Source organism: Chiloscyllium plagiosum, unplaced genomic scaffold (genome assembly GCF_037043375.1).
Source record: "Chiloscyllium plagiosum isolate Xiang-an unplaced genomic scaffold, Cpla_swu_hap1 HiC_scaffold_5, whole genome shotgun sequence".
Lineage (NCBI taxonomy): Eukaryota > Metazoa > Chordata > Chondrichthyes > Orectolobiformes > Hemiscylliidae > Chiloscyllium > Chiloscyllium plagiosum.
Window position 1 is genome coordinate 102,012,272 of NW_028270143.1, and position 22,492 is coordinate 102,034,763.

At 41.7% G+C, this 22,492-nt stretch overlaps 1 protein-coding gene across 6 annotated transcripts in view; it reads left to right on the forward strand.

Annotated features, from left to right (window-relative positions):
- The window catches only part of pitrm1 (pitrilysin metallopeptidase 1), a 70,507-nt gene that overhangs the window by 43,158 nt on the left and 4,857 nt on the right, over positions 1 to 22,492 (forward strand). For 5 of the 6 annotated variants that reach the window (XR_015757263.1, XM_043690648.2, XM_043690649.2 and 2 more), the window contains 6 exons: positions 620 to 785; positions 13,463 to 13,563; positions 17,184 to 17,313; positions 19,193 to 19,264; positions 20,422 to 20,531; positions 21,525 to 21,650. Coding sequence is in view for 5 of the 6 variants with exons in the window: in XM_043690648.2 (XP_043546583.1) it covers positions 620 to 785; positions 13,463 to 13,563; positions 17,184 to 17,313; positions 19,193 to 19,264; positions 20,422 to 20,531; positions 21,525 to 21,650 (705 nt within the window). In the remaining variant the exon portion in view is untranslated. The remainder of the gene's footprint in view (positions 1 to 619; positions 786 to 13,462; positions 13,564 to 17,183; positions 17,314 to 19,192; positions 19,265 to 20,421; positions 20,532 to 21,524; positions 21,651 to 22,492) is intronic. The other variant, XM_043690651.2, reaches the window with a different exon arrangement.

A 22,492-nucleotide genomic window follows, 5' to 3' on the forward strand; every position in this document is an offset into this window, starting at 1 on the left:
AAGGTTCGTTTTCAGATGTTTTGTCACCATACTAGGTAACATCATCAGTGATCCTCCAGTGAAGCGCTGGTGTTATGTCCCACTTTCTGTTTGTGTTTCGGTTTCCTTGGGCTGGTGATGTCATTTCATGTTTCTTTTCTCAGAAGGTGGTCGATGGGTCCAAGTCAATGTATTTGTTGATAGAATTCTGGTTGGAATGCCATGCTTCCAGGAACTGTTATGCGTGTCTCTGTTTGGCTTGTCCTAGGATGGATGTGTTGTCCCAGTCAGTCACTTCCATCCTAGGACAAGCCAAACAGAATTCTATCAACAAACACATTGATTTGGACTCCAACTACCCCCCTCTGAGAAAAAGAACAGGAAATGACATCACCAGCCCAAGGGAAACAGCGCACAAATAGCAAGCAGGACATAACATCAATGCTTCACCGGAGGCTCACTGATGTTACCTAGCATGGTGACAAAATATCTGAAAACGAACCTTCCAGCTCAGCAAACAAACATATATCCGGAAACTCAACCTGAGTCACAACTTTTCTCAAAGCTCACTAACTTTAAATATTAAACTGCTCTGTGATACAGTAGATTTCTGAGTAAATAATGCAAGTATATTTTGCAGCCCACACTTTGATGATGAAGAACATCTCAGAGTGTTAGTTATGATGGCGGCCCAGGAATTATCAAATGGAATTCCAGAGTCTGGGCATCTGTATGCAGCAGTTAGAGCTGGCAAAACACTGACAGCAGCAGGAAGATTGCAGGAGATGTTCAATGGAATAAGCCAGGTAAAATTAAAAGTCTTTTCAAATGGTATTTATTTCTTTATCCAATGCTGCTTCCCAACCCCACCCTCTGGTAGATTTCTGTACACAAATAAGAAAACTGTAGTTAAATAATTTGCTTAGAGCAATTTAACCTTTTTTTGTATTTTGAATAGTTCATAATTATTAGCGCTAGTGATTGAGTCTGGAATGCACAGAAAACTTAAACTAGATAAAAGAAAAGTGAATTTAGCTGGACTAAGTGGAACGCCTGTTGATGAGAGGAGGGAGAGAAGTAACACAGACGAGCTGAGAATAGTTATGATATTATAGTTATGACTGAGACTGAGCTGCAAGTTGGACAGGATTGACAATGCAATGTTTCTTGTAGGGTATTCAGATGAGAGAGGGAGAGTTGCAATATTATATTCAAGCAATCAATTATAGAAATGTGGGATGATGTCTTGGCAGGATCATTACCTGAGGCCGCATGGATAGTGATATAAAAAGATGTAAAGGGACAGATATGCTGCTAGATGTGTACTATATGACCCTAAATAGCCAGGGAGGTTATAGAATATCAAATAAGTAATCAGGTAATAATAGGGGATTTTCACCATCCACATATTAATCTGAGTAATTTTAATGTCCAAAGTAGCAAAGTTAATGCATTGTATCCTGGAGAACCTTTTTTGGCAGAATGTAGAAAACCCAGCAAGGAAGGGGTAATACTCAGAAGTGAACTTGGACAGATGCGAGGCATGATACTAGAGGAGCTTTTTGGAGATTGTTACTTTAACTTACTTAGATTTAGGATTGTTATGGAAAAGAATAAAAATAGACTAACAATAAAACATCTGTAATGAGGAAAGACTAATTTTATACTGATAAGATATGATTTGGCCAAACTTCAAGCTGTTACTAGTACATAATAGGAGGCTCTCAAGGAGGAAATAACGAGAGTAGAGAGCCAGCATTCCTGTGAAGAGAGAGAATTCAGGATGTAAAAGATGATTTAGGATATTTGATAGTTATTCCAATCATGTAGAATATAGACAGCATACCTGGGAAAACTGTTTCTTTTGTTGGAAGAATTGAGAGCTAGAAAGAAAATGATTTATGATGTTTGTCAAAAGAACTAAAGCCGCCATGAGGAAACAATTTCACATAATGAACAGTCACAATCTGGAATGCACAAGCTATGCATGTAGCAGAGACGCATTCAATGGCAATTTTGAAAAGGCAATTAGATAAGCATCTTCAGAAAGAATTTTCAGGGCAGTGAGAAAAGAGTAGGGCACGTGCGCAAGCTAAATTTCTGTTGCAGAGAATTGGCATGAACTAAACAGAACAAATACAGGTAGCCAACCAAAATCCAAAAAGCTCCGAAATCTGAAAGTTTTTTTGTGAAGTTTTTTTCTCATTAACAAAGTTGTTTGGTGTGCAGTTAACCTAACTCCAAACACACACTATGCATGACACTCAGATGTGACATGGGTGGGTGCGGCCCAGTACTGGCAGGCCTCGATTCTGTCTCAGGGCCCATAGTACCTATAGTGAGTCTGCTTTTCGGTAAGAGTTTTTAAAATTTCACTGTCAAAGTACCACTTATTCCGAAATCTGAAACATTCTGAATTCCGAAAACCAGCTGGTCCCAAATGTTTCGGATAAAGAATTGTGTACCTGTAGTAATTTCTTATGCTATGATCATTCTAAGATTCTGTATCTAAGGTTGTAAGTTTGCTTGCTGAGTTGGTAGATTTGTACTTAGACGTTTCATGATCATGCTAGGTAACATCATCAGTGAGTCTCGAGTGAAGCACTGGTATTCTGTCCTGCTTTCTATTTGCGTCTTGGTCGCTTAAGCTGTGTGATATACTTTCCGGTTCCTTCTCTGAGTTTGGTAAATGGGGTCCAAATCGATGTGTTTGTTGATGGAGTTCCAGTTTGAATGCCAGGCCTCTAGGAATTCCTATGCATGTTTAGCCTCTCCTACTGTCATAGTCAAGCTTGTGTCCCTCTTCGTGTGTGTAAGGATACCAATGACATTTGGTCATGTCTTTTGGTGGCTGTTTGGTGCTCGAGTATCCCAGAGGCTAGTTTCTGGCCCATCTGTCCGATGTAGTCTTTGTTGCAGTCCTTGCAAGGTATTTTGTATATGACATTCGTTTTGCTGGCTGTTAGTACAGCGTCCTTTAGATTCATCAATAGCTGTTTCAGTGTATTGGTAGGTTTGTGGGCTACCATGATGCCAAGGGCCAGAAGTAGTCTGGTCGTCATCTCTGAGGTGTCTTTGATATACGGTAGTGTGGCTAGAGTCTCTGGGCTTATTGTGTCTTCTTGTTTGGGTTTGGTGCTTAAGAATCAGAGGATTGTGCTTATCAGGTACCATTGTTCTTGAATACATTGTATAAGTATTTTTCTTCAGCTACTTGTAGTTCCTGGATGCTATAGTGTGTTGTTGCTCATTTAAATAATGTCATGATGCAGCTGTGTTTATGGATGTTGGGATGATTGCTCCTTTAGTTGATACTCAAGACAGGTACGGAAATTCCTAGAGGCCTGGCATTCAAATAGGAATTCCCTCAAAAAACATATTGATTTGGACCCCATTTACCAAACTCTCAGAAAGAACTGGAAGTGATACCACCCACCAGAATAGACCAAGGCACACAAATAGGAAGTGGGCTAATACACCAATGCTTTAACGGAGGCTTACTGATGATGTTCCTAGCATGGTGACGAACGTCTGAAAATCTACCAGTTCAGCAAGCAAACTTACAACCTGAACTACAACTTGAGCTGCAAATCTTCTCAAAAATCGCAATTCTGTTTCTACATCTACATTTTTGGTAAAAACCATGAACAGCACAGAACTCAATGCTGTACCCTGCAGAGCTTAACTCTTCCAGCTTCTGTTTTAAAAAATTCTCAAGGTCAAGGACCAGGCTCGCAGGAAAGTAGTCTGACACAGAACAAACAGCCAAGAGGCGAGTCTGCTAGAATATAAGTGTTTTATTCCCCGCAGCGTCGCCACAACCAGGTCTCGTACTTACAACGGGTCTGGTTTATACTCACTCTACGTGTTACCGGAACTGGGAGCCGTCAGTTCTCGTAGAGCGGTTGCCAACAACCCACGCTCGGCGGTTAAACGCAACCCCGGAGCAGACTCACCGAACTGGAGACTTTTCCAGCTGATATACTCTTTTCCAGATATAAACATTCATGTGAACAGCAGAGCAAGGCTAAAAAACACATTCCATTCTGGTTACATACAGATAAGAAGATTCACACGGGGAGGTGTGTAATAAGATTCACACGGGACTAAGCAACACCTCCATTCCGGTTAGATTCACACATGTATTGGGACACAATTTTAACCCTTTCACCACATTCCACTGCTTGGCCCAATACATGTGTTACATTATGAGCACACATGTATTGGGACACACCACATTCCACTGCTTGGCCCAATACATGTGTTACATTATGCCCATATGTATTCTTTGTAACAAGCGCCTACGTACACGCCAAATATACATGCAAGTCAGGACATTACAGCATGTTAAAATCACCAGGACCGCTACCAGGATCGACAAGGGTGGGAACAGGAATGTCCCCGCAGTGGAGGACATACCACTCAATATGTCCCACCAATGATGAGCTGACTCCACGTCCACTACACGGGCAGCATGTACTACCTCCTGTCCATGTATAAAGGTAGACACCGTAACCTTGGTGACATTGGTTTGATGCTTTCAACAGATAGGTCTGATTCTGCCAGTGCCACTGATAGACATTTGAGAGGCATCCCGATAGGATGTGGATTATCGGTAGCCACACAGAGCGTGTATGGCCCAATCTGCCACATCATGTCCCTTGGAGTTTCAACAGTCCATTCGCACAGGGCCGTTCCCTTAGTCAAGCAAGGGTCCCGATACCTGTCCATCAGTAGGCAAGTTTTCCCCTGATCAGTCTGTTCACAAGCGGACAGATCATAGGTAATATTGGTATCTGGGCTAAACCACTGTCCCCTTGTCTTCAGAAAATAATATCCAGAAGATGTAATCACTGGTAATACATAATATCGACAGACCGTAACAGTGTGGGTTACATTCATGGTAACAAAGTGTCCGTTACACATAGTTGCGTTACACCATGGATGGGTTATCATCCACAATTTCTCAGATACATTCCATATTCCCCCCCCACGCTTGTACATTGGGGGATGTTACCACACGCAAAAAGCGTTCTTTCTGTATTTGAGCATGCAACATTTGAATATGACAGGCAGTCCAATTTAACTGAGCCGTAATGTTCTCAAACAGTTCCTGAGTGGCACCCCAGACATCCAGTTCCTATTGCAGAGATCGTATCATTATTTCAGCTGTCTCTCCTTGAGTCATCATTACGGATGGCATCCACCTTCCAATAGTATGTAGTCCTTGTGAGGTGGCCTGTCCCGTGTTAGATAATTTAGTACGGGTTACCTCAGAGTCAATAGCATTTGAGATACCCATGACAGTTCCTGCACCTCCCAGTAGAGTGTCATACCATGCACGCCGCCTCCTCTTATGTTGGCATTCTGGGATAGCCGGCAGCCGCACCTGCCAGTGAACATCAGTGTGCAGTACTGCCTGGGCCATCTGCTGACAAGTTGACATAATGGGAGCCAACTGTGTGCGGTGCGCGTCAGAGACGTTAGGGCGCACCAAGATCAGCCATAACATTCGAGTCCGGTTTTGAATAACTGTTCCATTGCTGATCCAGATGTCCTCATCTCCAGTCGTGATGTTCCATCGTGTCCCGTTTGAGCTTTCACATTCACGAGCGGTTATATTCCAATGACACATATTCACCGTTACATTCAACATCAATGTACAGTTAGGGGTTATCAAAGTTACATTTCTCCCCTTATAACATCGTACACAAGTATACATTTGACAATCACTCGTGAGATCTAAAATTGCACACCATTGATTTGCCGCGCACTTAAAATCATCTTGCTGTCGTTCCTCACTACTAATTTTCCAACCTACATTTTGTTTCGATAAGGGTACCAACGACTGAGCTGGCACACTCCTCCAGACTGATTCCCCAGGATACATAATGGTGACCAGACTGTCTTTTCCTTGGGCTATGATCTCTGCCGGTTTGGGGGGACCAGTTGTCTGGCGTACCCATACCTTGGCACCCTTAGTGTCAGTAGACCCAAATCCCCCCGTCCCACGCTCAGTAACCTTAACGGGAGCTCCCGTCTCTTCCACCGTTGTGAGGTTACATGGTTTAATAACTAATTGTGCTATTCTGTCTCCCTTCTGTATCACATAAGGTCCAGATGTAATGTTGACCAGGACTACTCCCAATTCCCCTTGGTAGTCCGCGTCAATTACTCCTGCCATTACATCAATCCCCTTTAGTGACAATCCCGATCGCGGGAGGATATGCCCATAGGTCCCAGGGGGACAAATCAATCCTAATCCGGTCTTAATCACCGTAGGTTTTTGTTGGACCAAAGTCTGTGTAGTTAACGCTCGTAAGTCCAGTCCAGCCGACATGACTACCATATGCACTGCTTTTAATTCTGCCCACTGACTACTTTTTCCCTCCCCTAATTCTTCTAGGGTAGTGCCTTGTTTTGGGTTAAAGGCGGCAGCTTTCCATCTACGCTGTCCCGCTTTCCATTGGGCTGACCCATCTACGAACCAAGCCGTGGCTTGTTCATCCGGGGTCAGTTCATCATACCGTTTTCCCATCTTAACGGGTGATTCCTTGTATTCAATCACCTCAAACCGTTTTTCCCCTTCCTCAGGGGCCTCCGCCACTTGCTCATGTAGGACTGACACTCCTTTCTGTCCAGTCCGCACTCTCTCCGACACATACCATTTCCATTTAATGATGCTGCTCTCTTGGGCAGTTCCTATTCGGTGGGTAGTGGGGTCACTAAGTACCCACGGAAGAATAGGGATAGCTGTTCTCATGATCACTTCATGTCCAATGGTCAGGGCTTCGGTTTCCACCAAGCCCCAGTAGCATGCTAATAACTGTTTCTCAAAGGGGGTATCCGTTCCCCTGCCGGGGGTAATTTTCGGGACCAAAATCCCAATGGCTTACGGGTTCTAACCTGTTTTTGCCATAAGCTCCAATTGGCATAATCCCCCTGTGCTGAGACTTGCAGTTCTACAGGTCCTGACTGTATCTTTCCCAAGGATACAGCTTGCTGTATCGCTTGCTTGGCCATTTCAAATGCAGTTTGATGGACCTCCGTCCATCCGAACGCTGCCTTTTTCCTCGTAACTCGATACAAAGGTTTTAAAATTTGTCCTAAATGGGGAATATGCTGTCTCCAGAATCCGAATAACCCAATAAATTGCTGCACGTCCTTCTGGGTGTGAGGGACGGCAAAGACCTGAATCTTATTTTTAGCTTTCGCAGTGATTTCCCTTTCCCCCTTGTTCCACACGATTCCTAAGAATTTTACCGTTTGTGAGGGACCCTGGATTTTGGCTGGGTTGATCTCCCACCCATATCCTCGCATATGTTGAACCAGTTGGTCCAGCAATTCCTGAACCTGCTTCTGACTTGTCCCCTGTATCATCATATCGTCAATATAGTGCGAGATCATCACTTCGTCAGGCACTTTAAAGGCAGCCAAGTGTTCTGCAACTATCCGGTGGCAGATAGTAGGGCTATGCAGATATCCTTGGGGCAATCGCGTGAACGTGAATTGTCTACCCTCCCAAGTGAATGCGAACTGTTCCTGCCTATCTTCGGGAATAGGAATTGTGAAGAAGGCATTAGCCAAATCAATTACTCCGTACCACACCCCTGGATGATGTTGGATTCGTCCTATAATAGTGACGGCATCCGGGACCGCTGCCGTCAAGGCCGGAGTGTGACGGTTTAGTTGCCGATAATCTGCCGTCATCCGCCATGACCCATCGGCTTTATGTACGGGCCATAAGGGGTTATTCCACGCCGTGGTGCATGTCCTAAGCACTCCCGCTTCCAAATAATCCTTAATTGTGGCGGATATTTCTTTATGTCCGCCGGGAATCCTATACTGTCTAAGACTTATTACGCGATCGGCGATCGGGATGGGGAAGGGGTCCATTTTAACCTTTCCCACTAACACCGTCCTACAGCGCAAAGCCATTTTCGTGATTCCAAATTCAAACTTCCCTTGTTGGAGGTGAAGTGTTAAACCGGCCAGAATGTCCATTCCCAGGATCCATTCTCTAACTGGTGTAATGATAATTGAATAAGTTTTAATGGGCATTGTACCTATCTTTAGGGGCAATTGTACTGTTTTTCCTTCAATCAGATTACCTCCCAGCCCAACCAGCGTGACTGGGGTTCCTTTAAACTTATGGGGCGTCCCATAGATTAAGGTGGCCTCCGCCCCTGTGTCCACTAGAGCCATAACGGTTTGGACGGATTTGCGAATGTCGTCTGCTGACCATTGGCTCGTTCGTGGGCAAACCCTTGGGGTTTGGCCCGATTCCTATTGTTCCTCCCATTCATCTTCCCCAGACAGCACTGGGTAAAGACGTTTGCCTCGCCCTTCTTTGTTCTTGCCTTTCTTACTAGGTTTCCGGCCACGCCTATCCACTTTATAACACTCTTGGAGGGGAGGCCGTACCTCCTCCTCCTCCGAGGATTCCCACCGCTGGGAAGTGGAAGTTCTACCCCTTCGAGGCTCATTAACAACCGGACCCCGTGTCTGACATTTTTGTGTTAGTAATTCCACTAGGTCTTCCATAGTGGGTCGGGACTCCGTCTCTACCCGGGACACCTTCAGTCCCTTTCGTCTGCATAAGTCTTTTAATTCCGGTGTAGGTAGGCCATCAATCTCCGATGCTGGGACCTGCGCCCGTATCAAAGCTTGCCACAAAGCACGCCGTGAGGGGCCTTGGTTACTTCCTTGATTAGGGTTTACTTTTCCCCTGCCCGAGCCTCAGGGCGACGCCCCTCCGTGCCACCCTGAGAAGCACGGGTTGTGGGTCCCCAATCCCCCAAACCACCCATCTCCCTCATCATACTACGGGCATCTCCTAGGGTTTCTCCCCGTCCACTCAACATTATGGTTAATAACAGTGGTTTATAATGGGGGGGGGCAGTCTTCACTAGGTGGTCTCTAGTCTGTCTACTAACATTTGTGTTATCTACCCCGTCCAGCACTCCCAGCAACAGGGCATCCCGCACACACAAACGGGTTAGCCTCTGAACCCCTTGCTTAATTGTTGTCCAAGTTCCTTCCAAGGGGGGCCAATCGGACGGGAAGGGATACTGTTCGGCCACTGCCCTGGCATACATCCCAAATAAGGTCCCCATACTGCGATCTATTACCATATCCTTGGCTTGTCTGCGGTACCCCAGGTCTATGGCAGCATCCTTTGCTAATCCACCAAACTTGGGAGCATCCTGATAGTCTACCTGCACTTGTTGCCCCCCTTCCTCGAGGAGCCGAATTAGCCATAGCTCTAACGGCTCCCCAGGATTACGTCGGGTTTTCTGGGTGATAAACAGCACCTCATCGGTAGTGAAGTCTTCCGTTAATTCAGAGAATTCTGCAGGAGGCTGAGCCCGCGGTAATTCATGCATAATTGCCTCCCCTTGTTCATTCCGTATAGGGTTTCCTTCCTCATCTAACATTACCTCCCGTTGCACTGGGAGACGTCTCTGAACCTGCTTTCTCCTAACCACTGGCTTAGCTTGGAGTACGGGTGGGTCCTCTTCGTACTGATCATCTGAATCTCCCCAAATGTTCCCATCCCAATGATCGATATCCCACCGATCCCCGTTATTTAACTGGGCTACAAACGCCCGTACTTGTACTGGGTCCGGGGTTCGAGGGACCTTCCTTTTCTCTTTCCGTTTCTTAGCAGACAGATACATAATAGTTCGTCCTGCTAGTTCAGTTAATGCTGTCAATTCAGCTTTTAACTTCATAATTTCCTGCCTCAACATAGAGGCATTTCCCGAACTGAGTCCCTGCTCATGTTTCAGGAGGGCTAATTCTGCTTCAGCTTTTTGGCGCTTGTCTGACTGTTGTCTACAAGCCGCCGCACAGGCCCACATCCTCCGCTGTACCCCAGGCAAGGGGTTCTTCGGCAGGACTGGGATCCTCTCAAGGGTGGACAGCAGCGACCCTGGGGTTCCTACGCCCTCGGCCTCCCAGTTCTCCGGTCGCCCCCCACCATTTCTCAAACAAACTGCCACGCCATGCCACGGTCCATGCCATCCCGGGACGGTCGGGACCTCCACAGTTTGTTCCTCTGGTTTCTTAGCCTTTTTCCAAAACATTGTTCTGTATCAAAATCTTTCCTCAATTGCGATTGATCCTGCCGGCTACGCCAAAATGTTTTAAAAAATTCTCAAGGTCAAGGACCAGGCTCGCAGGAAAGTAGTCTGACACAGAACAAACAGCCAAGAGGCGAGTCTGCTAGAATATAAGTGTTTTATTCCCCGCAGCGTCGCCACAACCAGGTCTCGTACTTACAACGGGTCTGGTTTATACTCACTCTACGTGTTACCGGAACTGGGAGCCGTCAGTTCTCGTAGAGCGGTTGCCAACAACCCACGCTCGGCGGTTAAACGCAACCCCGGAGCAGACTCACCGAACTGGAGACTTTTCCAGCTGATATACTCTTTTCCAGATATAAACATTCATGTGAACAGCAGAGCAAGGCTAAAAAACACATTCCATTCTGGTTACATACAGATAAGAAGATTCACAAGGGGAGGTGTGTAATAAGATTCACACGGGACTAAGCAACACCTCCATTCCGGTTAGATTCACACATGTATTGGGACACAATTTTAACCCTTTCACCACAGCTTCCAGCTGGAATCAGTCTTCCAGCTACTTGAACGCCTGTTGACCATTACAGTTTGCTTCCTACCACAATGAGTTTTGGGGTTCATTTACCCACTTTCCTTTGGATCTCATGAGTTTTTAATTTTCTGACCATTACCAACTTGCAAAAGCCTTGTTAAAAGCTTTTGCTCATTGAACTTCGATAGCTGATAACAAGGAATAATCAAACTGGTTGTATATAACCTTTCCCTAACACATCCATACAAATTGTCCTTGGTTAATCTGTGTTTTTCTAATTTATACTTTTCTCTGAGTTTACTAAAGTATATTGCTCACCATTGGTGTTGGAATGATTAGCCATCAATTACACAGGTTGTGCCTTCCTTCCCTTTTGTTAATGTTGTTTAGTCCTCCAGCTCCTCCTTGCAGAGAGCACATTGGAAAACGATGGTCTGAGCTTTCACTGTTCTTCCCCTTACTTTATTTATTAGCCTGAGGTTTATTTCATCCAGATCTTGTAATTTATCGTATTTCATTTTCTCCTTCATTATTTCTCCCATCCAATATTCTTTAATGCCAATGTCTGAATTTTTGCCTTTGTGTGTGAAAAGATCTGAATTGAATAAATTCTACCTCCAGGTGGAACATGCACAAACACTCAAGTGAAATATGTGGCAGATATCTTGTGACAGAACAAAAATTAGCAAATATAGCATTCAGTTTCTGCAGTATTTGGCTGTTATTAATTTGAAATGATGTCTGATGTCAGTGAGCCTGGCCATGGGACAGGGATCATTTTATTGTGAATTGAGCTGTGTTCAGGGAGACATGGTGGATCTTGAGCATTTGGCTTCAGCTTTTTACACTTTAAGCTTCCTCTTTCTTGGCTGAGAATTTCTTTGCTGTTTCATGTCCGTTTTCTTTTTTGTTCTTTCTTGGAATGAGGCCATCACTGGTTAGGCCAGCATTTATTGCCATCCCTAATTGCCCAAAGTGCAGTTAAGAGTAAACCACATTGCTTTGGGTCTGGAGTCACATGCAGGCCAGATCAGATAAGGATGGCAGTTTCTTTCCTGCAAGGACATTAATGGACCAGATGGGTTTTTCCAGAAATCAGAAATGAATTCATGGTCATTGACTCTCAACACTATGTTGCCAGATTTTTATTGAATTCGAATTCCACCATCTGTCTTACAGCCAGTTTAGTTCAAATTATTTACTAATGGCATCAACGTTACACTGTAACATAGATACCTACAAGCCAGGCTTGAGCTCAGCTTCCAAAACGATTAGCAGAGTCACGGCGCCAGCTCTTGCCCTAAGAGTGCTCTCAGGCTACTCCCCTTATTGTTGCAAACAAGCTATCTTTATACAGAAATTGGTATTAAAATTACAAAAAGACCCCATGTCCTTAATCAGATAAGCAGCAATAAAATGGCAAAACTTTGCAGAGGAGGAGAAACTCATTGACAGGTATGAGTATGCTTGACTGATTAAGCTACATGCACATCAAAGTGGATACCCTGGGTCAAGCCAGGCCAGATGGTCAATTGCTTTGGCTAGTGCATCATAACGAGAGACTAGTCTAAATTATGTGGGAAAGGTCATGAGGTAATCTTGCTCAGCTAACATGTTCAGTATCATTGTCCTACAAAATGGCTTTTTCTTTTAAAATCATCTTAGATTCCCAGAATGCAAATTAAATTCATAACATTCCCAGATTTTGAGCTCCAGAGAACAAAGCACAAGCATTCAATCCATGACAAGCCACTGCACACTCAAATCAGACCATAGAGTTAAACTTTACACCAGCTTTCGTCCTCTCTCTCTCTCTCTCTCTCTGTCCTTTGAACCCTTTAGTCATGTAATTTACGGAAGAATGTTTTCTCTCTCTCACTCACACCTGAACATCTTCCAACTTCCTAACTATGTCTCTTTCAGCCGTCATGTTTTCCTAGCCTATAAGGGTAATGAGACATTCATATTCCAGAACAGTCAAGATGAGGGAGCTGAGCTTCATAAATTCAAATCTGCTCAGTATGGTATACATAAAAACTTATCAGGATTGTTATATTACGTGCAAATTCCACTCAGTTTATTAAATTAAAAGTTTGTTTCCTTTTGAGTTTTGTTAAGTGTCTTTGATATAAACCAGCAATTTAGTTATCCAACTTTCCACTGTGAAATATGCATGCCTCCAGCGTGAGAAGGAAGTACTGCCACACGTTCCATAAGTGAACAAGTGTTATCACCGATCCATTAATACTAAGAACAGATGTCCCCAATTCTTCTGAATAAATGGGTCCCCCTCCGTGGTCAAGCGTTTTCGCGCATCTCCTTAGCAGATTTAAGGCTACCAACTTTCTCAATACCACTAGGCCATTGCTCCCCACACCCCTCTGTAGCATACAGTCAGTTCTGCAATTCTGCGGTAGTTCTGTCCTTGTGCAATCCTGTGTTATAAGAAAGTCGCAGAATAGCAGCACCATTTAATGGGGCCAGAATCACGTTATAATGCGCACTTTAAAAGTTCGTGCTATAGAAACTGTCCTCAATTTGTCAATCGCGTAACAGGGAATTCGTATAGACGAAGCGTGCATCATAGCAGAATGACCGTATGTTTTGTTTTTGATAATAGGCGCGAGGTATTCACTATGTCCATGGCTTGAACCTTCACACCCTCGTCTCTAATTGGCCTGCTCTTTCCTCTTTTTCATTAAGTATTTACAAAGTATCATTGGATTTTCTTTGATTTTACTTACTTTCTTTCTCAATCTCTGCCTTAGTTCTTTTAATTTTTGTGAAGCTTTTCCAGAACCTAATTTTATTGAATAGTGGCAACTTTCCAAAAACTTGACCATGTACGAAATATTCTTTCAAGGTGCAACACATGAAAAGAATTGCTGAAAAGCCCGAACTCTTGACTGTTCTCCGTAAGCTGCCTCGAATTAAGATGCATTTACTGAGCAATGAGAACATGAGGTGAGTTATTTGCAATTAGTTATACTTAAAAACACAACCTTTGAAATAAAGTATCTTTATATTTGCTGTACTTTGGCGTATTCTGATAGGCATAAGCATATATGATCATTAAGTAAATCCAAGAATGTCATCTCATTCCTTGACCTTTGTTTTTGTTTCCTTTCTTTCCATATTCCCATGTATCTGTATTGACTCTGGCATTGCAATAGTCCACATACAGTTCAGTGATTATGTTCATGCTTCCAATAACCAAAAACTTGAAGAAGTGAGAGAGAAAAGAGAAAATCTGGTGGTAAATCAGATGTGTAAGATCTTTTGAGACTTTATACCAATTAATATTTCAATAATTATTCACAGAAGATAGGAAGGGAGAGAAATTTATTAAATGTGTTCAGGAGAACAGCCTGAAACAGTGTGTTTTTGGTCTATCTGCCAAAGAGACGTTGCTGGATCTCTTGCTGAGGACTAAGGCGCATGAGTGAACCAAGTGTCTGTGAGCAGCACTAGTGATCACAAACATAATGTTCAATAATGAAGTAATGAGCAAGGAGAAATCTGAAGGAGCAACATTCAAGATTGGAAGAAAGGCTAACTTCAATGGAAGAAGGTCTAGCCAAAGACTGACAAGACGAATTGTAATAAAGCAATGATGATCTTTTAAAGTAAGATGTTTCAGCTTCATTTTTTGCTGGATTGCAATATGAGGAATAATAGAGAAATCAAAGCCAGTGCTGTTGGGTCGCAAGGGATATAAAGAATATGATGAAACAGAAAAAGTATGCTGTGTATTTGGTCAAATCTTCGAGCAAGGGCCAGACCATGTTCTTTGAATGTAAGAGTAAGTGAAGACAAATATAAGACTGGCAAGGTGAGAGTGAGAACTAGGAAGAAGTTAAAATAAAGCAAATGCAAAGATTTTCAATCAGCATGTAAGTGATATTTGTCGTCAGGTGTCCAGGGTGCTGATTTTTGGCAGGGGTGTGGGTGCTGCGAAGAAGCCAGTTGTGGGCAAAGGCGACAAGCACACTTAGAGGCACAGAACAGGACTCAGAGACTTAATGAGTATTTTGCAGCACTGTTTATGAAGGAAGTGGATGCTGATAAGGTATTAATAAAAGCTGAAGTAGTAGAGATTCCATGTGGAGTGAAAATTAATATACCGAATGCACTGGAAGGCTGGCTGTTTTTAATATGTTTTAGGTGGGCAGCTTGCGTCCCTAGTTGCTAAGGAAAGCTGGATTCGAGGTAGTACTACAATATTTCCTAAACGTTGGAGAGTTTGAAAAGTAGCAGTTGTGATGTCCCTGTTTCAGAAAAGGTGTTAGGACATTCTTAACAATAGTTAACCAGTCATTTTAACTTCAGTGGGAGTGAGATTTTTGAAACAACTGTAACAATGCTGTGGCTTTAAGAGGTGTGTTTTGTCCAGGTTTTGTTTAAAGAGAGTTTGGGGGACAGGTGGGAGTAGCCTATGAGCAGATAAACAACTTGTGAAGCCTTTGGTGGGTTTTTTTTAAGTTCGAACAATGGAAATAGCCTGTGGGTGTGGTCAAGCTCACTGACAGAACCAGGGATTTTCGGTTTTGTTTTCAGCAGTTGCTATTGGGGTCCTGAGGAAATGAAAGCTGCTTTTTTAATTTCTCGGCTACTGCTGAAAGCTGGAGTGTTCTCTCCCTCTCTGTCTCGCTGTTTCTGTATTTCTCGTGCGCTTGTGCTGTCTCTCCTGCGCCCTCACTTGCACTCTATCCCTCACACTCTCGCGCGCGCTCTCTCTTGCTCATGCTCTCTCGCTCACTTATTCTCACTCTTTCGCTCTCTCGTTGTCTCTGTCTCTTTCACGTGACCTCTCGCTCTCACTTTTTGTTAGAATTGTCTTTTGATGTTCTTTCTTCCTAGGTTGGAGGAATAGTGTGACATAATCTGTTTTCTGAATTTGCAAAAGTGTGTTTATAGGATTTTGCTGTATTGGAATAGTTAATTACTAGTTATAGTATCTGTTCTGTTACATCTTCCAATAGGGTTAAATATTCCAATTCCTCCTCCTCACTTTTGTTGTATTTTAACTATAGTGAATTAATAAGTGTGTTTTGCTTTAAATCCGGTAGTTTGACCAATCAAATTGCATCTGGAACGCAGCGGTCTTACATTTACCTATAACATAAAAAAAAGTTAGGGTCCAGACTATCTTCTGAATCGTTTGAGGCGATTGGTCTGGTCTGTAACGCAATGTACAAGGATAAAATTAACAGGCACTCAGAGTTTGATTTAATGAAGAACCAGTTGATCTGTAAAGGAGCTATACTGCTGGACTAATGTAACTGCATTTATTGATGTTGTAACAAGATTTTAATTGGGTGGTGTAAAGTAGAGATACAGTAATGTTGTCACTATTGATTTTTGAAAAAAATGGTTGGCAAATTACTTACCTGGCAACAAACCAGTGGTGTCTGAGTAAGAGCGTCAGTGTCAACACAGATTTATTGGCACAGTTGTAAAGAGTATGGAGAGATGAGCAGATCTATGGAAGTCTATTTGAAGGGACAGGTGTATTGAGTACAAAATAATGGGATTTTCTGCTTCTTCATTCGTAGGAAATATAAAGGAAGGGAAACTATGGTGAGTCTGTTCGGCTACAGCCAGTGCATTACCCCACTTACAGGTCACTACATTTTAGGAAGGTTATGAAGAACCTTGAGAGCACAGAGGAGATAAACCAGAATGGTTTTGGGGTGGGGGATTTCAATTAGGAGATTGTTCAAAATATGCTCCTTCAGCAAAAATGGACATTGAATAGAGGTATAAAAGAGTATAGTTGAAAAGTATGTTGCTGGAAAAACACAGCACGTCAAGCAGTATCCAAGGAGCAGGACAGTCCCATGTTTTGGGCATGAGCCCTTCATCAGGAATGTTGAAGGGCTTATGCCCGAAACATTGACTCTGCTGCTCCTTGAATGCTGCCTGATTTGCTGTGCCTTTACAGCGCCACACTTTTCAACTCTGATCTCCAGCATCTGCAGTCCTCACTTTCTCTCAGTATAAAAGACTATGACAGATTTAATTAAGATTGAGGCTAGTTAATTTGGTTAGATGGATAATTTCAAAAGAAAGTTGGTTGAGAAAATGAAGCTTGCAGTGTTACAGGGATAGAGGAGGTGGAATGCACCAGACTGGATTGTTCTATGCAGAACTGGCATAGACTCAGTGGTGAAAATGGTTTCTCTTGTCTTTGCAATTTGTGTCAGTCATTATGGTCACAGTTTTGACCACAAAATTACTTCACATTGGAAATATTGCAATGAAGATACAAGCAGTTTAAATGTTTTCTTACAACTTAAAATGAGGGAAAAAAGGCTGTTCACATACATGCTTCTCCTTTAGTAAATAAATGCATCACCAGTTACATTTTTCATAATTTCTTTCTCAGTTTATGTAAAAGTATATTTTTTATCATGTAAATGAGTCCATCATGTTTCTGAAATTACAGTAAATATTATTTATGAAAACATCACAGGTTTTTCAAGTCAGTGCAACCATTGTACAGTTCACATTGATCCTATTTTTAAGTTAGTGAGAGAAAATTAACTTCATGTACTTCATTGATTTGAACTGTCTTGTGATAGGTGTGCGGTGAATGCTACCTCACAAGCCATTCCAGAAGTGTCAACAGAAGTTGAAAAGTTCATCAGAAATATTCCTGGATTTGGAAAGAAAAAAAAAGACAAGAAACTTATCCGTACAAATATTACTGAGGTACTATGAACATTGAAAGTCCCATCAGTTTGGGGTTCTATGATAAAATAATGTCCTACCATTTGCTGCCAAAGGGACTTTTAAACTTGCTTATGACTTGAATTTTTACTTGTGTCTTTTAGTTCTATATTTGATATTGAAGTTCAAGAGCTTGCTCATTTACTTCATTGTTGAAAGTGTTCATATACAGTTCTGCCCACGTTATTTGTGATGATAGTAGAATCTCTGGTTAGCTGTCATCTCTTAACCACCAGTTTTTGTAATTCCATCTTCTTGCTCAGCCCACTAACAAGAACATTTAATTTAGTTTATTGTGTTTTGTACACTGCCTGAGAGGATAATGTTATTGTTCACCAAATGGATCGTCTTAATCTTAATGGAGCCAGAGCTTCTGCTGTGGCAGGATTTTAAATTTGTGGAAACCTCCTTTAGTTACTTAATTTGATGTGCAGTACATATGTTCAAGCTCCCATAGCGGCTAACAATGACAATATTGTGAGTGAGGTCCTTGGCTGTTTGTAAGTGGGGGGATCAGGAAAGTTTTGGACAGCTCCCCAAAATAATATGCATCTCTAGCAAGTTACCCTAAAATCACCAGAAGGTGGGGAGGGAATTAAGGCATCAATTGAGGTCCATTTTCTAAGGGTGGTGCAAGATTCCCAGCATGGGTCAGGAAACCTGCAAAGCTTTCAAAATAGCTTCTCAGCAGAAGATTGGAGGAGCACGCTACTGCAGTCTGTCGTATGCCTCCATAAAGAGGACCCCCATAGTTCTGGGCCTTTGTTTCTGATGCCCTCTGAACTCTTTAATGAAAGCTTCTGATTTAAAGCTCACACTCTCGGTCTCCCTTCTACTCTGCAGTGCACTCATTTTTCAGCAGAGTTCCCAGCCAGCCATTTCTTTGCAGTCTCCTTGTTCCCTGTCACCCTTAAGTGAGCAGCAAGCATAGAGTTGGCCAGTTAGTAGGCCAGCTCTTGTGCCGGGCGTGTGTTATTGAAAGAACTGATCCAGTTCTAATGCTCATGGGAAGTTTCAGTCCATCATTTACATGAAGTTCTTAGAATTTACAAGTCACTGTGAATGTCAGAATCCTGAACTTTTAACCTTCTGTTGTTAGAGTAACTCAGCTAAACCTTTGCTTACAAATGACACAAAACTTATATTAGAATCCAAGTTTAATTCTGGGACCTAACAGAGTTTATAATTCCCACATCTACCATTTGCAGTTCTAATCATGTTAATATATTGAAGTTAAGCATAAAAAGTTGTAATGACTACCTGGTTGAGGTATTGTTCAAGAAAATCACGTCATCTAATATATTGCCTTTACTCACGGAAAAGCACCAGTCATGTTCTTGGGCACCTATATTCCAGTAAAGTTCTGCAGTAGCTTTCTGATAAGAAATTGTAACTTAATAATTGTCATTTTTGAGGAAATTCGGGAATTGAGTGTAATATTTGAAATCAGGCCATTATTATTGAGAAATGAGCCTTTACCATAAATGGCTGTATAATCACCACTGATGCAATCAACGTGCCCTCTATTTAAAGCCAAAGAATGGTCTAATTTAGAGAATATGTTAGTTCCCTATTTAACCAGCTTAATTTCACAAATAGTGAAGTGCATTTCCTTTGCTCAATAATGTTTTCACTGAAAACTGGGCTATTGTTTATGTAAAAACAGACCTAAAACAACTGGTAATTGCCTATTTCAAATTTTAGGTTATGGTTTTCAATATAGTGCTCCATTCTTGCCAAAGAATATATTTTGACCATGGGCTTGCCCAGCATAAATAATCTCCACAGTGATGTACGCTTTTCTTTATTTCAAGTTTCAATTTGAAAACTTAAGTATCATTTAAACTTTATTTCATTACAGAAACCACTCAATCCTGAAGATGCTGGAAGTGAAGTATCTGGAGGTTCACAAGCTACCAAAAAGATAGTGTTTGTAAGAGTAATATAGCTCTGATAGTCACAGTAACTAACAGAAGCTCTGAGACTATTGAACCTTCCCAAGATAGAAACCAAAAGTCTCTGGATACAATAGATGACATTATTGGATCTGCACTTGGAGTGAATTCATTAATAAATCCATTATCTATCACTAAGAAAAGAGAGGTCTGATGATGAGGATTTTCGTCTTGCACTTGATAGGGCAGAATGCAAAGAATGCCTGATCTCAGAAGGGAATGATAACGTGCTGCATAAGAAGAGAGTACCAGCCAATCAGCACACACTTTTCATTCAGTATGTATTGTTCTTTCCTTTGAGATGAGGCATTCGTGCGATTCTGAAGTGTTAAGTGCAAGAAACAATATATGGTATTGTTCGATTCTTGAAATTCTGTCCTTATCAATGCAAATCAAAAAGCATTTGGCAATGTCTCCTTTTTTCAGTCAAGTTCCGTTACCAAACTACTAGTTGAAACAAATAACCTGTGTTTTTGCTAATTGTTTTTAGATAAACAGGTTATCTTTACCTTGAGTTGAACACATCAGTTGAGGCTGGGTTGACTTAATTAAATGCATTATTTTTAATAAAGCTGATCTTTATTAAAAGTAATCAGTGGATGGCAAGAAAGTACATTTTAGATATTGGTGTTTGAACTAACCCAACAACTAAGCACATTTCTATATTAGAAATATTTTTTAAAAATGTAAGTTTATGTAATAAAAGAACAATAAGCAAATGACGAAATGTCATTTGGCCTTCTGGGGGAAAAAGTACTAATAAACAAAATAGTATTAAATACTTGAGCCGGTCTCATTGATCAGACTTCATTCCAAGCCATTGCTAATGTCCTGAATGCCCTCCATATATGGTGACTGCTGATACACATTGTTGCTTCAGTGCCCAATTAGGTGTTTTATGAACCCTTAGTATTTTAGAAAACGAGAGAAATTTTATTTTTATGAAATTCTGTAATATTTTATTTTTGGTGTTGTGTAAAGCAAAATCTCCTATAGACCACAAGTATCAAATTGTGTTATTGTTGAGTGAACTGACTGCTCAAGTCTCCCCTAGATAAAGGTAACTCAGTTTTTCTTCTTTTTGTGACCACTCGAGAGCATTTGATTGAAGTCTACTGCTGTTCTTCTCTCTTAGTCAAGCTTCAAAGCTTGTCAAATGAAGACACACTTTCAGCTTCCCTTCCCTGTGAATTATGTGAGTGAATGTGTCCGCACAGTTCCCTACATGAATCCAGATTTTCCCAGGTGAGTTATATTGAATTTAAATTCCACACATTTATCTTAAATTTCAAGTAGAAGTTTCATATTTGATTCTGAATATGGATCAGATTCAGGACCAGAACCTTTTTAGAAGATAGGAAGCAAATATACACTTTGTTTGTGTGTGGAATCTTTGAAAACATCCACTGAAGATACATTTACCTGTCTTGGATACACTCTAAGAAGCACGTGAAATTAACATCAACTCCTGTTGGTTCAGTAAATGAGTTAGTTGGTTGAAGGAAGGGAGTGGTGTGAGCATCAGCTCCTCATTTTTTTGAAGTGAATGAGTACATTTAAGGGAGAATGTAAAATTAACAGCGTCACCATCTGACCGTTTTGGAGATAAATTCACTATCTAAATGCACCATCCAATAAAATGAAAGTCTTAGCTTCAACTAGGAATAAAATTAACCAAATTAAATGAAATTTACCAGATTTTAATGGGTACAGAGAATGGACATTGCACTAGGTATTACAGGTTCACATTGTTAAGTGCAACTCTACCCGAACCTGAGTCATCAGCTATAAGAGAAAAATGTCCTGATTTATAGGAGATGTAATGAAGTTCTAATATCTGTTTCTAAATGAAGCTGCTTCCAATGATTATTTAATTGTGATTTATTCCCTAAGAACAGAAGCAGAAAAGGTTTAGTTATAGATAAACCACTGAATCAGTCATCTTGCCATATATGCAATCCATGCTTAATGCACAAATTAGTTCCCTGTACTGTACTCATCTGCTGTATCCTCACTTCTCTGGGAGGGCTTCTGTAGTAATTCAACTTTACCTAATATTTAAGAGGTTGGGGATACGAAAGAGAAAAAAAACTCAAACGTGGAAATAATCTAGGTCACCAGAGTATCGCCATTATTACCATTATTCATATGAAGGATTGTTGAGGGTAATACATTCACATGCAGTAGGCTAGCGTTTGTATTCAGATAAATGTGCTATTAACTACTTTTTATTTACAGTCTTCTCGTTCTTGCACGACTATTGACATCTAAATTTCTTCACCGGGAGATTCGGGAGAAGGGTGGTGCATATGGAGGAGGTGCTATGCTAAGCCACAATGGCTTGTTTACATTTTATTCCTACAGGTACATATATCAATCACAGTTCATAATTTAGAACGGCAGAGAAATTTATTATTACAAAGCAGAATGAAACAATCAAACTTTCCATTTCTGAATTTTTCCCAGCTGTTGAAAACTCCTGTTTCTACAATTAAAAGTGTATGGCCATTTTTCACACTTAATAAGAGTTACTGTGTTCCTATCAAGTATTGAAAAATCTTTTGATCTATTCCCTGTCCAGATTTGAAAGTGTAAAATAGCTACTGAAATCCACAGCAAAGAATAGATAGTTGACATTCTCACTTCATCAGTAACTTTTTGCTGGAGCAACTTTCCATTCCTAAATGGAGGTTTAGCTTTTCGTTTGTCAATTCATTGCACTTATTAATCTTGTCCTCATAAATTGATATAAGTATTAAATTAGTGGGTTCCACCCTGTCTGAATTTTCTTAGGCTTAACTCCTCAAAAATTTAAAATATCCCCCTAAAACTTCCTTAAACCTTGCTCTGCTATTAGATTACAGCGTGGAAACAGGCCCTTTGGCCCAACAAGTCCACACCAACCCGCCGAAGCGCAACCCACTCAGACCCATTCCCTTACATTTACCCCTGCATCTAACACTACAGGCAATTTACCATGGCCAATTCACCTAACCTGCACATTTTTGGATTGTGTGAGGAAACCGGAGCACCCGGAGGAAACCCACGCAGACACGGGGAGAATGTGCAAACTCCACACAGAGAGTCGCCTGAGGCGAGAATTGAATCTGGGTCTCTGGCGCTGTGAGGCTGCAGTGCTAACCACTGCGCCACCGTGCCGCACAATTAGACTGGATTCCCTACAATGTGGAAACAGACCCTTCGGC